Consider the following 15,783-nt stretch of genomic DNA (forward strand, 5'->3'; position numbering starts at 1 on the left):
TCCCTGTTCCCGCCAGGCACCGGGGCTCGAGCAGCCGCCACTCGAACCCTGACTGTCCCCAGCCCATGTTCCCCCTCCTAGGCGAGGTCATAAACACCAACGTCTCCAAGCAGAGGCCCAAGGACTGCAGCTCGGAGGAAAGGCCGCGCCCAGGCCTCGCTGCCAGAGCCAGAGCGGGGCGGGGGGACCCGGGCCCATAACCCCCCACGCGCCGTCCTGGACTCCTGTCTCCTCCCTGTCTAGCTCACGGGGGTCCCTTTCCCCAAAGCCCTAGCAGGACGCAGCCCCTCAGTTACCGGGAAGCCCGTCTGGCAGACAGAGCGCGAGCGCCGCCTCCAGAGCGCCCAGCTACAGCTTCTCAAGCCGGGTGGCCGCCCACCTGGGGAGGTCACCCCCAGAACAGGGGTGGGACAGAAGAAGCATGCCCCCCACCCCGGGCCCAGGGTGCCCCAAATAAGCAGCTAAGGGCGGCGCACTTGGGTTTGTGAGCAACCCGCTCGCCACATCAACTAGTCTCGCTCCGGCCGCCGCTGGAGGTGTGGAACCGGCGTGGCCGCAGCGCCACCTCGTGGCCGTGAGGAGGGACCGTGCCCCCATCAGCACCCAAACCCCTCGTCTTCCCCGGGCAGGGCTGAGGCGTGGGGACACCAGGTGACAAGCGTGTTCCCTCTTCCCTGTACCCCCCACCCCGACTCCCTTCAGGCAGCATCCGCACTCTGGAGGGAGCCCGCTGGGTTGAATCCTCCCGTTCGCTGTCAGCCCCAGACCCACTCCAAAGAGACAGGACCAGCAAGTACAAAGCACAGTGTTTACTAAAGGCACAAAGTGAGGGGTCGGAGGGCAGCTGCTCTTCCGGCAGTGACCCCTCCCGCTTCTGGCAGCCCCCGCGCTCACACCACCTGGTGGAGAGCTGTTAGCACCAAAGTGGGGGGTGCCCACCTGTGGGAGAGCCGAGGACCAGGCTGCGGGGTGGACCTCCTGCCATCTGAGTCCCAAAAAGGCAGGCCTGAGCACCCCCAGGACCAGTTGCCTCAGATGAGGAGCTTCCCGAACCCCTCAAGCATGTCCTTCACTGGTAATGAGGGGCTCGGGCTCAGAAGACAGGGCATCTCCACCAGGCCCTCTTCTCACCGCTAGAACACCCTGCCCCTCCCTGCCCCGCGATTCCATCTCCAGGAGAGGGGCTGAAGGCCTCTTCCCACTGTGCCAGTCAAGAGGGCTGCCCTGGGGGTGCTTCTCCTGACCCCACAGGCTGCCAGACAGGCACTAAGTCCAAACAGGGGCCAACGGGGAGGAGGGAGGCAGGGCAGGTGGCTACTTCACACACAGTGCAGCCTGAAGGGTGGGAGGGAGGTGCCCCCGGCCCTCCCAGCCCCCAGGCCGGCCCCTGTTCCCTGGCACAGGGGCAGCCAGGGTCACAGCACATCGCCCTCCTCCATGCTGAAGCTGCTCCGGCGGCTGCTGGCCTTGGAGGCCTCGGGGGACATGGTGGACAGAAGTGGATCAGAGGCCAGCGGTAGCAGTGAGTCGTCCAGGAGCATGAGGTCCAGATCCTTCTTGGACAGGCTGGGGAATGGGGAGCCATGCCCCGGCGCCAGGGGTTCGGGGTAGCCCGGGGGACCCTCGTCCTCCCTGCCCCCAAAGCTCAGGCTGTGGCTGAAGTCCAGGTGATGGAATGGGGACGGTGGCTGGGTGGGCAGGGGCAGCGGGGCTTGCGGGGGCAGAGCTGGCAGTGGCTCAGGGTCAGGGACCTCAGCCCCCAGCATCAGGGCCTCCCCTGGGCCCTCTTCGCTAGGCAGCTCCTGCTTCACCACCTGCTGGGCCAGCTCAGCCATGTTCATGCCGGACGGGGAGGCGGTAGGGAGGCCGTGCACTCGAGCCTGCATCTCCAGCTCCTGCAGGGGAGCAGACAGAAGGCTGAGGAACACACCTATGGGCACCAGCCACCAGGACCCCTCCCCTGGGCCTCTATCACAGCACTTGCCCCTGCCCTACGGCACCCAAGACCCAAAGTGTTTCCGCTGGAAGAAAGCATAGGGTAGCTCTAGAGTCTAGACCAGTGTTTTTTCAGACTACAAGTCGTAACTCATTAGTGGGTTGTGAAGCCACTGTAGTGAGTCTTGACCAGCTTTCTATTTTTTTAATTGAAATTGACTTGTCTAGACTAGACTAGAATAGAAATTATTAGAATGCATTGCATCTGTTAAGGATGAGCGGAGCGTTACTTCATGAAACTGATTTTTCACTTTGTGCCTGTGTGTGCTAGATTTTAATGTAAATTGTATCATCTACCATAAGAAAGAGAAACAAGGTGCAGTCCAATCGCCTTTTGTGTAAAGGGCCAGCCGCAGGTCTAAAGAGGACAAGAGGCCCTCAACTCAGAGCCAGGACTAGAACTCTCAGTTCCAGCTGGTAGGGCTGACTCTGCCAAGCTCCTGGTTCCTTAGGTTGGCCCTGTGGAGATTCCTAGTGCCACCCACCAAATGATTCCAGCTCTCTACCTTCCAGGCACATGATAGGTTTGCATTTTCCTGCCTCTTGAGGTTGAGTACTTGTAGAGTGTGCTTGCATTGGCCAAGCCCATTGAACAGAAGTGACATGTGGCACCTTAAGAGTGACAATGGCTTTAAGAGCCAGCTCTAGATATGCCATCAGAGAGCTGGGTCCCAGCAGCGTGGGTGCCAGAATGAGGGTCTCACAGAACAGAACCTCCAGCTGATATGTGTTGCTTAAGGATGCTGAGGATTGTTTGTTACCAAAGCAAAACATCCTAACTGACACATCCTCCTTCCTAATGGGCATCATTCCTGTGTCTCCAACTTCAGAAGTACAAGTACTGCCCCGTGGGGCCAGGAGCCAGGTTAAGGGTCAGAGTTACCAAAGAAGTCCAAGTTCAGGACCAGACCTGGATACGGAGCCAGAGCTGCTTGTTGGTCATCTCCAGGCGGCGAGAGTGGTTCTCCAGCTCCCTGGACTTTTGCAGGTCCTTCTGCATCCTCCGGATGTAATCCACAGAGGCCTTGAGGATGGTGCCCTTGTTCCAGCGCACGTCCCTGCAGCAGCAGGCCAGGCAAATTAGAGGTGCATGCTCAGAAGAGTGGCCAAATCCTTGCTACTGCTCTGGTTGCAGAGCTTATGTGGCCTGTCCCAGTCTTACCCAGCAACCCCAGACCTGGAGGTGGAGGTGGCTGATCTCAGTTTGCACAGAATGGGCCCTCCCTGGTGACTTCTGTTGCCACTGCCCACCTCATTAATCTCATGAAACCAGGCAATTCAGAGCAGCCTCCTTCCCAAGACTACCGAGACTCCAGCCCAGCCTACCATGGATTCTCAATCCTCCTGCCCTTCAAACACCTGTCTTTTTTTTTTTTTTTTTTTTTTTTTTTTGAGATGGAGTCTCATTCTGTTGCCCAGGCTGGAATGCAGTGCAGTAGATCTCGGCTCACTGCTACCTCCACCTCTTGAGTTCAATCAATTCTCCTGTCTCAGCCTCCCGAGTAGCTGGCACTGTAGGCACACACCACTGTGCCCAGCTAATTTTTGTATTTTTAGTAGAGATGGGGTTTCGCCATGTTGGCCAGGCTGGTCTTGAACTCATGACCTCAAGTGATCTGCCTGCCTCAGCTTCCCAAAGTGCTGGGATTACAGGCGTGAGCCCGGCCTCTTGTCTGCCAGCCCAATGGCCTTAAGAAAACTTTCTCAGCATGACTGCTCCTCCAAGAAGCCTCCCTTGACCTCAGCCTTACTTCCAGGACAGAAACTCATCTGTCTTGAGCTTTCCTGATTCTTTCCTGATTTGGGAGAGGGAGAGATCTTTTCTCAAATAGATGACCTTCTAGAAGGAATTCTCCTCCCATCCTAGTAACTAGCATGGGGCTGAGGGCAGATAATACTTGTCAGCTGCTGCCCACCCAGACCCATCACCCTCCCCCTCAGAAACCTGCTCACAGGTCATTGGCCTTGGGGATCAGCATTCCCAACTCCTTGATGCGGTCATTGATGTTGAACCTTCGTCTCCTTTCAACTAAAGGTAACAGATTCCAGAAGGAACAATTAGAGGGATGGGGACCCCCCACCCCATGGGGAGAAGTACCCAGCCCAGGGAGGGGTGCTTCAGGGCAACCTGCAGCTTAGATTTAGTTCTTCCAGGAAGTAAGAGGTGACCAACAGATTGGGATTTCTACAGGGATTAGGGGGTCCAGGGCAAAGGCCAGACACAATTAAGAGCACTGAAAGGTAGAATCAGCCATGGTGATGCTGGCAGCACAGCAAAGCTGCCTGGGGTAGGACTCTTCCCTGCTACACAGAACTCTGATGCCCCAGGTTCCATGCCTTAACCCAGAAAACAACCTGATAAACTGGGGGTTTCATGAATATCCCTTACAGGAATCCTTCCTACCCACTCCTAAAGAGGCCTAGTGGAAAGACAGCACTAATAGTCCCAGGCACCACTGAGCGACAGCAATGGGAGGGCTTAAACCATCTGCAAGTGAATTGGCCTTGAGCAGGGAAGCCTTCCACCAGTGCAGGTCAGGGAGTGGCTTTTTAGCCAGCCCAGGTGAGAACAAGGAAGAGGGAGGCAGGGAGAGGGGCGGGGCAGGACTCACTTAAGTTGTGATTGTCTTTCTTCTGCCGCTCCTTGGCCAGGGCTCTGCTCTCAGCATCTGGAGGCCAAAAGAGAAGGAGAGAGGAGCTGGGAGGGAGGGAGAAAAGGAGGGAGGAGTCGGGTATTCAAAGGCACAGGGGTAGAGGGAGGCAGTACCTGTGAGCTCTCGCTTCTGGGTCAGGTCCGCAGGGCAGGAGCTGCTGGTGACACCCACCAGGGAGGCTGTGACCTGGGGGTCGCTGCTGTACACATTCAGGTGGCTGCTGGACAGGGGTAGCTGTGGGGTGGGAGGTGAGGGAGACCCATGAGTATCCCCCTCTCCATGGGGAGCCCCCTCTAGGGCCTATCATCCCAGGAGCAGTCCTTCCTGAGGACACCTGGAGTGTCAAAATTCACCTTGGACCCTTTCACCCAGCAATTCAACCTGAAGGTCTGCAGAGTCCAGATCTATTATAAGATGTAGTCCCTGCCCTCAAGGAGCCCCTGGCCTAGAGTGCCTGAGAGAGTGATCCAACCAATAATATGTGATAGGATTAGGCCCCAGGCATTATGGAAGCCCTAGAGCAGGTCATCTAATCAATTCTAGAGTTTCTGGACGGTTTCCTGGAGGGTGTGGAACTCTGAGTCTTCAGCAGAGATGTGAGGCAAGGCACTCCGGGCAGCCACCAGGGCACAAGCAGACAGGGCAGCTTGGCAGAGCACAATTCCAGCAGCTCAAGGGCAGAAGTGGTGGGGGTGGAGGTGCTGCAGGCAGGGCAGATGTATCTGGATCCCCAGTACAGTGTTTGACTTGCAAGATACTGGAATTTTGGAATGGGCAGCCAAGGGAAGTTTAAGCAGGAGTCTGACAGGGAGAGATCTGAGCTCTGGAAAGATCTGCCACAGAAACATGCAGAACAAATCACAGGACCAGACACCCCACAGTGTACACAGGAACTACTAAAGGGACCAATCACTTGCATCCTCCCTCCCTCCTCAGCCCTCGCTGCCCCTGCTAGCTGTAGGTTTGGACCCAACCAGTCCCGGCCAGCTCCTACTAAGCCACTCAGCGATGTCACCAGGGCAGTGGGGACAGAGGATTGACTCCCCACCACAGGAACTGGGGACTTTCCCTTGGTGGCATGGGCTGGGGCCAGGATCAGGGTGAAAGGCTCATGCCCAAAGGCAGGAGTAAGTAGCTCAGGTTCAGGAGCTCCAAAGAAAAGTGGGTGGGAGGGGCGCTGGCAATCCCACCTGCTCAGCGTACACACCTGCCACCTTTGTAGAGAGCTTGCCCTCAATTCCTTCCCTCATCTAATCTTCCCACAATCCTGTGGGTAGAGAGCATCACCCCCATTTTGCAGCTGAGAAAACTGGGGTTTAGTATGCTTGAGGGATTTCCTAAGGTCACAGCAAAAGCCAGAAGCCAGGCTTCTTGACTCCAAGCCCAGCACCTCCCCACCTGCTACCCCACCTCTGCCAGGAGACGCAGGAAGCTGCCAGAGGGAGTGTTCCTGTGGTTGGGGACAAGGCCAGCCCCAGATCACTTGCCCCATGGAGTAAGAGACACAGACAGGCTTTTGCCTGTTGGGCCCTGGGTTTGGTAAAGGAGGGGAGGCCCAGGTCCCCAAAGGAGCTCATTAGTTCCACACCTTCCTATAGACACACTGCCCCTCCACCCATGCAGTGCTCTCCCTGCCTCCCTCTGCCCCTTCGCCAACCTGGAAAGCTCCCCCCACAGGCCCGCTCTGTGTCCCCAGCCCCTTGTCCCCTCTGAAGCCCCATGGTGCACAGAGGCTGAGGCACATCCTTCTTGCTTCATAATTCCTCTTGGCCCCGGCCCTTGTCACATTATTTAGTGAAAATGACTCATCTCTACAGAAACATGCCAGCTCTGCCCAGTGAGAACCCTGTCTCCACTCTCTCCAGGCTCAGAGCCACGGTGGGTGCCCCCCTCCCTAGAACCCTTCCTTGCACACCCACCCCACCCTAGCCAGGAGTACCGTGTTGGGCATCTGCATTTCAGGATTGATGTAGCCAAGGACATCGTCCAGACGCATAATGTTGTCAATGACATCATCCAACTGGAAAAGAGAAAAGTCCATCTGGGGAGGGCCCACCACGAGGTGGGCAGGGGAAAGAGGCATTGGGACAACCACTGACCTGGAAGGACCTTGGAGCCCACCTCACCCAACCTACTTATCTGGGGAAAGAAGAAATAGGCCCAGAGAAGAGATGAGCTGTCCAGGTCCCACTGGCCCAACATGAAGCTACGGTTCTTGCCAAGGAGGCTACCTGCCCAGGGAGCTTCCTTGATCTCACTTCTGTCTCTGGCTTGGGGAGTGTGCTGGGCTTTCCTGGATAAGTCTTCTGTTTCTCCCTAGCAGAGCTTTCTTTTTTTCTTTTTTTTTCTTTTTTTTTTTTTCCCAAGAAGGAGTCTCACTCTGTCACCCAGGCTGAAGTGCAGTGGCTCGATCTCAGCTCACTGCAACTTCCGCCTTCCCGATTCAAGTGATTCTCCCGCCTCAGCCTCCCAAGTAGCTGGGATTACAGGCGTGCACCACCACGCCCAGCTAATTTTTGTATTTTAGTAGAGATAGGGTTTCACTATGTTGGCCAGGCTGTTCTCAAACTCCTGACCTCAAGTGATCTGCCTGCCTCAGCCTCCCAAAGTGCTGGGATTACAGGCGTGAGCCACGGCACCTGACTTCCTAGCAGAGCTTTTGAAAGTAAGGATGGCATTTCCTCTTGTGAGGCTCCGAGGGCAGGGCTGTGTCTTCCCCCCTGAGATTGGGGCTCCCTGAGAAGGGCTCTGTCCCCACCTCAGACTGAGTCTCCCTGAAGGTGGCACCCCTGCCTCTGCCATTAGACTGGGAGTCTCAGAAGCACAGCAGTGGGCATGAGCTCTGCAAGCAGCATGGCCACTGGCCAGCTCCTCACTCACCTCCCTCTCAGGGTTGGAGCCAATGTGCAGCATGGCCATGGGGCTATTGGGAGCACTGTTGCCAGCGGAGGAGGACAGCACGTGTCCAGCTCGCACCCCTGGGGAGGCGGCTGGTGGGGGTTTCGGAGAGCCCTGGGCCGGGCTGATGTGGGCAGCAAACTTGTTCCCATAGGTCTCGGACAGGTACTCCCGCACCTTCTGATGCTGCGACTGCTGCAGATGGTAGGATGTGGGATTCTCCAGGTAGGACTGCACCTGGGAGGGGGAAAAGGCAAGGGCTCTAGGGGAGGTTGGGACTAGTGGGGACAGGGTGGGGGGCAGGCCAGAACAGGCCCTACCTTCAACACCTCCCCAGGCACAGGTGGTGGCGACTGGAAGTGGACGGGGGTATTGATGGCCGGGGTGGGCGGCCCTCCGAGCTGCTGCTGTTGCTGCTGCTGCTGTTGCTGCATGTAATGCATGACAGCCTGTTGCTGCATGCGCTCCCGCTGCTCCTCCTGCTGCGCCTGCTCCCGCATGAGCTGCATGCGCAACCCTATGCGTGACGCCATGGTGGCTGCCGGCGCTGGCTCCCTGTGGATGAGAAGGGGCGGCAGGTATATGAGGCACGTGTCCTCCTCAAAGCACAGGGGCTGGCAGGGGGAGGCCAGAATGACTGGGACCGCATCCATTTTAGAGGAGAAGACACCGAGCCCTGAGAGGGGAAGAGATTTGCCCAAGGTCGCTGAGCAAGCGGGTGACAGCTGAGACATGAATCCAAGTTTCCTGGTTCCTGGACCAAAACTGAAGGTTCTGTCTTCTTCACTCATTGCAGTTGGTAAATCCCAAACTCTAAGAGTCAACTTCCACTCCTCTCTGTGTCACGCCCACATCCTGATCCTGTTAGATCCGACCTCATATCCATCCTCCTTTGCTGCCACAAGGTGGGCCCAGCCTATCCTGGGTCTTACCTGGAATCCCACAGGAGCAGCCCAGTGTTCAGACTGCCTCATCTGGCTTGCCCTAGGACGTTCTACTGGCAACTCAGTAGAGCAACTCATTTAACTCCTGTTAAATCCTAAGTCAGATCCTGTCTTCCCCTCTGCTCACAACTCCCCATGGTTCCCACCTTCCTCAGGGGAAAAGCTAAAGTCCTTACCATGACTGGAAAGGCCCCCTAGGATCTGGCCCACCTCGTGTTCCCCTTTGACCCCATCTGCCAGCTCTCCCTCTTGTTTTATCTGCTCCGGCTACATCCTCCAGGCACTTTGAAATCCCTGAAACATCCCAGGCATGCCCCCACCTCAGGACCTTTGCACTTGCTGTTCCCTCTGCCTGGAATGCTCTCCCCTCAGATGACATCATGGCTCACTCCTTCACCTCCTCCAAGGCTCAAATGTTACCTTACAGAGACCTTCTAGGACCACCCTATTAAAATTACAAAGCCCTCCACCACCACTCCCTATGCCCCTTCCCTTTTATTTTTATTTTCCTCCATATCACTTATCACCATCTTAAATACGATGCATTTTTGCCTAGCTATTTCATTCATTGTCTGTCTCTTTCTTACTGGGAATGCAAACTTCCCTGAGGGCAGGCATTTTCTGTCTTTTTCACTGCTATACCATGGGACTCTGGCTCAGGACCTGGGACATGGCATATGCTGAATGCATGTGTGAAGAAATGTATCTTATCTGTGAGCCAGGCAATGGGGATACAACTGCAGTTCCTGAGCTCATGGAGCAGTGTAATAAAGAGAAGGGCAAGTCCACAGGCTTAGGAGGGCCTGTATGGGGAGGGCCACTTCCAGGCACCTGGCACTGCCAGGGCCCAGAGAGGACTTCCCACCAGCACATCAGCCCTAATCTTCTACAGGTCTCAGTGGGACAGGTGTGACTTAAGCCCCCCAGCCCAGTCTGGAAGGAAAGACAGGGAAGAATGAGTCCTACAGCTGGGCCCACTCTGTCCCTAGCTCATTGACTGACCCTAGGTAAGTGACCCTGGGTAAGTCCCCTCCCCCTCTGAGCCTCCATCTCTCCATGCACAAAATGAAAGGGTTGGACCCAGTAATTTCTAAGGTCCTCCCCAGCTGAGACAGGCTGAAACTCTGAGAGGTGCAGGGCTCCTGAGTGTGTCCAGACTCCATGAAGGTCCTGGTAGGGGCTGGAGGGTCCCATCTTGGGGATATTGCAAGAGGCAGTATGACTTTGTGGTTGAGCAAGGACTTTTGAACTGAGAAAATATGGGCTTGAATCCTAGTTCTGCCACTTCTTTGCTGTGTGACCTTGGGCAAGTCACTTAACCTCTCTGAGAGTCAATTTCTCATTAGTAAACAGTCTCTGCTTCAGAAGATTGGAGCACTATATGAAATTAATAGGTCTTGCACAGTATGTAGCACCTGGGAGGCTGAGTGCATGAGACATGGATGGGCACATGACTGGCAGGCAAACTGATCAGTGTGGACCAGAAGCCAGAGCTGTGTCTCAAGCTCCTAACAATGAGGCCCAGACCTCAGGGGGTGGCAAAGGGAAGCAGCAAAGGCTGACATGTTCTGGCTAATGCCAGACACTGGACTTAGTCCGCATTAGCAAAAAGAACTGGCAAATATTCAGTGAAAATCACCAGATAATAGAAATAAGAATAACTTGAATTTATTTGAGCATTTACTGTATGTCAGGCAATGTTCCAGACTCCTTCACCTGGAAGAGCCCTATGAAGTAGTTCTGCATATTACTCTCCTTTTATAGATAAGGAGAAACAGAAGCACAGGAGATTAAGTGTCTTTCAGCAGCGAAAGGGACAGAGCTGGAACCCAGCCCCAGGCAGCATGGCCTCTGAGCCCATGCTGGGGAGGAGAGGGTCTCCACACAGAGCGGGGAGGAAGCTTATTGCAGGCTGCCTGGCTGCCAGGCCCAGGAATGGAGCCCATGCCACCTGACTGCCAGCCAGGGCTCCTCCCACCACCACTGTGCCTTCCCAACAAGGTAGGAAGGCAGGCAGTGGCCCTCACCCCACCCTCCTTCCTTCTCTGCCCCTCTACACCATGAATCAGTAAAGGGGCTGTCTCAGCTCCTTGGGTCTCTCCACCCAGCTCCCAACGGGGCAGTCCCCAGAAAGAAAGGAGCAGATGCCCACCACTCCCTTCCCATCCTGCAGCAGGAACACAGCTGCAGCCTCCACCCATGCCTTTGCCCACCCCCTTCCTATGCTGTTACAGAGGGTTATCCCTGTCTTTGTACCCCCACTGCCCACCACACACACACTAGCCCTACAGACCTCATAGGCTCTGACCCCAGCCCAACCCACCCCCTCGCAGCTGTACCCCCTACACACCCACCCACACGGCACTGGCTCACCCCCCCACCCTTGGGGACAATCTGACTTCAGTTGGCCCTGGTGGGGGTGTGGGCACCAGGCCTGGCAGTGCCAGCCGGCACAGGGAGGGCTAGGAGAGAACGATCCCCTTGTTTCTCTGACAAAGAGCTGAGCATCTGGCCTGGCCTTGCGTGGTCTGGAGCTGGCTTTGCTATGAGGAGAGCCTGGGCTGGACCCTGCCTCTCACTGGCTGGTCCAGCCTCAGTTCCCTCATCCGCACAATGGACTTGGGAATCCCTGCCCCACCGCCCCCTGCCAGAATCTGGGTGAGCCTCCTGGGAGAGGACGGTGGAGAAGTGGACACAGCGAGGTGTCTGTGCATCAGTGGGTGTCAGTAGCCTTAGCTACTGTCCCCTGACAGAGGCTGGCAGGGTAGTGAGGCTCCCCAACCCCACCGCTGGAGCTGTCACACCCACAAAGCTTGTCCTCCAGTGAAGCTCCAGCCCTCTCCCCTGGCCCTGGTTGCCAGCCTGGGTTGCTGAGTGTGGTGTAGGTGGGATGGGTATGGGGTAAGGGAGGGACCTGAGGGGATCAGAGAGCGATGGGGGTGGTCCAGGACATGCTAATCTCCCCATCCTTAGCCTCCAAGCATGCCTACTCACTCTAAAATCCTGAGGGTCCACTCACAGCCTCCCCTGACACCCAGTCTAGCCAGGAAGAACTAAGAGGATGGACGTGGGAGAACCAAAATGTCCCTGGCCCCTCACACCATCTGGCCCTTCAGACCCACCATGCCTGGAAAGGGTCCACTGTGCACAGGTTCAGTAACACTGGGGGCCTGGAGTGCCTACTGCATGTAGACACCAGGGATGGGGTATTTCCCTGGAGAGCCTTCTCCCCTGCCCCTCCCAGGTAACACCCTCCTCCTGAGAGGAAGGGTTTGATGCCCCCAGAGAATCCCTGCCTCTCCCCAATCACGTGGCTGCCCCCATCAACACCCCCAGGACCCTCCAGCTGCCTCCTGCTGCTGTCCACCCACAGCCTCTCAGCTGACTCTGCCTCAAAGCCCAGACTGGGTTCCAGCTTAGTCATGTCCAAAATGAGTTCTGTAATCCCACAGGCTCACTGCCCCTACTGGCTAGGCGACTTCAGAAAGCTATTTCACCTCTCTGTGCTTTGCTGTCTTCCTCTGTAAAACGCAGCACCTGCTAATCACAGCACCTGCCTTTTGGGGCCACTGGGAGGATTCAAGGTAAGTGTGTGGCAGTCGCTTCATAACCAGGGATCCCGGTCTCCTCTGGTCAGGCCAGAGCTGGTTTCATCCAGCCTGTGTGTGGGCCTTGCCTGTCAGTCATTTACACCTTAGTATGAACCAGTCTTGTCAGAGCCGTACCTGAGGGAAGATGTGGACACAGGGAGGAGAAAGACAGGGAGAAATCACTGGTCTCCATGACAGAGGCAATGAGAAAGAGGAGCCCAGAATAGGAAAGTCTCAGACGTAGGAAAGAAGATATCAAAGATACAGCATTGAGTGGAAAAGGTAACCTGCAGAATAAAATGCACAGCTTGAGCCCATGAAGCATGAAATGGTATACGTGTAGACAACAGGAAGATCAGAGTACCAACCGCTAAATGCTTCGTGAATGATTGCCATGGGTCAGGGCTGGTCAATGTGCTTTTCCTAATGTTAATTCTGTTTTTTCTTCCCAACAACCCAATGAGCTGAGTACTAGTATTATCCCTATTTTTCCTGGAGGAAACAGAGGCACAGAGAGGTGAAGGAACTCACTCAAGGTTACACAGCTGATTGAGTAGCAGAATGGAGATTTGATCCAGGCAGGCTGGCTCACAGCCCCCACTCTTTAACTACTATTCTGGGCTCTCCCAGCACCCCAAACTGTTCAGAGTTGTTACCGCTGGGGAGGGGAGTGGGAAGGGGCAATGGAGGGGGAGGGATAAAGAGGGATTTTTATAGTTCTTCGTTCCACTGGAGAAGCACTCAGCTCTTACAGTGGGAATATGTGCGACTTGTGTGATTCTGTTAACAGGAGAAAGGAAGCACAGCAGCTTCTGGGGGTTTATGGGGGGGCCCAACCTGCTTCCAGGGCTTCCAGTCATGTCCAAAGGTGGGTCGCCAAGGGGAAGGAATCCCCCCAGCTCCACCTGGGCTGGCCCAAGCCCTGCCCTGCTCGGTGCAATGGTCATTAGGCCAGCCGCGGTCCCTGGGTGAGGACACTGAGTGGCCAGCAGAGGCACAGAGCCAGGGCCAGCAGCCACCAAGCATTTGGAGCTGGAGGGCCAGGGCCCCACTCAGTTTCTACCACAGCCCCAGACAAGGGCTTCTGAGGGGAGTACCATCTTCATGCAGTGCCTTCAAACTATTGTCAGCTGACGCCAGTCCATTCAGCGGCTTGTGAGGCCTGAACTGCCTTGGGGATTTTTCTGCCCTCTAAATGATCCTTTAAAACTTGGAGCAGGAAGCTGAAAACACACTCCATGACCCATGGACCCCCTCCTATGCATGCCCAACAGAAAAGCATCCACGTGTTCACCAAAGCACATATACTAGAATGTTTGCGTGTATAGGAACCAAAACTGGAAACCACCCAAATGTCCATTAAAGAAAGATAGATAAAGAAGTGGTGGGCCAGGCATGGTGGTTCACACCTGTAATCCCAGCACTTTGGGAGGCTGAGGCGGGCAGATCACTTGAGGTCAGGAGTTCGAAGCCAGCCTGGCCAACGTGGTGAAACCCCATCTCTATTAAAAAATACAAAAATTAGCCAGGTGTGGTGGTGTGCACCTGTAGTCCCAGCTACTCGGGAGGCTGAGACAGAAGAATCGCTTGAACCTGGGAGGCAGAGGTTGCAGTGAGCTGAGATCATGCCACTGCACTCTAGCCTGGGTGACAGAGTGAGACTCCATCTCAAAATAAATAAATAAATAAAATAAATTGAAGTGGTGGTACATCCATACAATCAAATGCTACAAAGCAATGACAGCAAATGCACTGTTGTTACACATGACATAGATGACTCTCACAGACATAATGTTAACGAAAGAAGCCAGGCACAAAAGTGTATACAGCATGCTCTGCGTATATGAGTTCAAAAAAACGCAACATTAATCTACTATGTTAGAACTCAGGATCCTAATTACCCTTGGGGGAGTGCCTGGGAGGGGACACAAGATGGCTTGGTGGGTAAGAGGATTAGGAAAGTTCTGTAATTTGATATGGGTGTTGGTGCCATGAGAGTGTCATATTTACAATAATTTGTACAGCTGCTCCCTTACAATTTATAATTTTCTGTATGTGTGTTGTATTCTCATTTTAAAATCACATAAGAATGAGGGCAGACCAGCCTGGCACAGTGGCTCACGCCTGTAATCCCAGCACTTTGGCAGGCCGAGGCAGCCAGATCACTTGAGGTCAGGAGTTCAAGACCAGCCTGGGCAACACGGTGAAACCCTGTCTCTACTAAAAATACAAAAATTAGCCAGGTGTGGTGGCACATGCCTGTAGGCCCAGCTGCTTGGGAGGCTGAGGCAGGAGAATTGCTTGAACCCGGGAGGCAGAGGTTGCAGTGAGCTGAGATCACACCATTGCACTCCAGCCTGGGCAACAAGAGTGAAACTCCATCTCAAAAAAATAAAAAATAAAAAATAAAAGAATGAGGGCAGACGTTAAATAGTTTAAAAGAAGAGTTAGGGAAACTACCTTCACCAACACCACCCCTTCACCAAACCCCCCCCCCCGCCCCCCCCCCACTTCCCCAAGTGTGTCTATGACTTTAAAATGCCTTTGGTACAGGCACCTTCAACACAACTGCCAGAGCATACCTTGGTACAACCTCTTTGGAAAAGCAATTTGGCAATATATGTCAAAGCCTTGAAAAATATTCACCAGTCCAAGGAAGTAATCATAGATGCAGAAAAGGATGTTGTGCATAAAGATGCACTTCACATTATACAGAAAAAAGTCAAAACTAACCTCAATGTCCAGTTATAGGATAGTTAAATAAATTACGGTGTGTCCCTCCTGATGGACTGCTATACTTACAATAAATAACATGAGGATATGTCAGGTGACAAAATGTAGGATGTAGGGGGAAATTGTGTATAAAATCTGATCATCACAATGTAAAAATATGTATAGAAAAACCTCTTGGGAGGAAATATACAAAATTATTACTGACTTCTTTGGATGATGTAACCATAAGTATTTTGTGTGGTTTTAAAAGCCTTTTGGAATGTTATTCTTTCTCTAGAATGAAGATGTATATCTTTCTAATTGAAAAAAAAATATTTTATGCTAACAGCTAATGCTCATAGAATGCTTACTGTGTGCTAGGTACTGTTCAAAGCACCTTATGTAATTATCATAATTATTTCATGATATGAGTGACGTGGGTACCATTATTGTCCCCATTCAAGGAATGAGGAAACACAGGCCCAGAGAGGTGGTCACTTGCTGAAGGTCACAGAGCTAATGAGTGGCAAGGCTGGACCCTGGCAGTCTGGCTGCACCGCCCCAACCCTGGGGCTGGGAGTTTGGCCTCAGTCCTGCGTTCAGGGTGAGGGCGGCCACGTTTTGTTTTAGGAATTCTCACTGAAGAAGCCTCCCTGCGATCAAAGAGTTTCAGCAGCTGATCTCGTTCATCCAGCCCAGGAGCCAGAGGGTGTCCGGGATGATGGAACAGTCTGGAATCCCCAAACACAGGCAGAAAAAAAATTCTACCCTTCCTCAAAGAGCAGAGATAATTTCCTGTATTCCCAGAAAAACATATGTCTGGCGGCTGAAACAACAAAGTGTGCAAGCCCAGAGGCTGGGAGGCCTGTTTAAGCCATTGATGACGCTCTGCACCTCTGTGGTCGGAAGAAGTTTTCTTCTGATTCAGTCTGTTACACTCTCAGTCATGGGGGAGCTGCCCGGTCAGTCCTGGGGAAAGAAACTGACCGC

General features: G+C 54.1%; 1 protein-coding gene across 9 annotated transcripts in view; it reads right to left on the reverse strand.

The window, feature by feature from the left end:
- Window positions 1-794: 794 nt before the first annotated feature.
- The window catches only part of TFEB (transcription factor EB), a 51,805-nt gene continuing 36,816 nt past the window's right edge, over window positions 795-15,783 (reverse strand). For all 9 annotated transcript variants that reach the window (XM_016955458.3, XM_063813022.1, XM_063813021.1 and 6 more), the window contains 8 exons: window positions 7,868-8,102; window positions 7,530-7,784; window positions 6,589-6,669; window positions 4,763-4,883; window positions 4,608-4,664; window positions 3,949-4,024; window positions 2,906-3,053; window positions 795-1,895 (listed from right to left, as the gene is read on the reverse strand). In XM_016955458.3, coding sequence (XP_016810947.1) covers window positions 1,416-1,895; window positions 2,906-3,053; window positions 3,949-4,024; window positions 4,608-4,664; window positions 4,763-4,883; window positions 6,589-6,669; window positions 7,530-7,784; window positions 7,868-8,080 — 1,431 coding nt within the window. In that variant the 5' untranslated portion in view covers window positions 8,081-8,102 and the 3' untranslated portion in view covers window positions 795-1,415. The remainder of the gene's footprint in view (window positions 1,896-2,905; window positions 3,054-3,948; window positions 4,025-4,607; window positions 4,665-4,762; window positions 4,884-6,588; window positions 6,670-7,529; window positions 7,785-7,867; window positions 8,103-15,783) is intronic.

This window comes from Pan troglodytes, chromosome 5, assembly GCF_028858775.2.
Source record: "Pan troglodytes isolate AG18354 chromosome 5, NHGRI_mPanTro3-v2.0_pri, whole genome shotgun sequence".
Lineage (NCBI taxonomy): Eukaryota > Metazoa > Chordata > Mammalia > Primates > Hominidae > Pan > Pan troglodytes.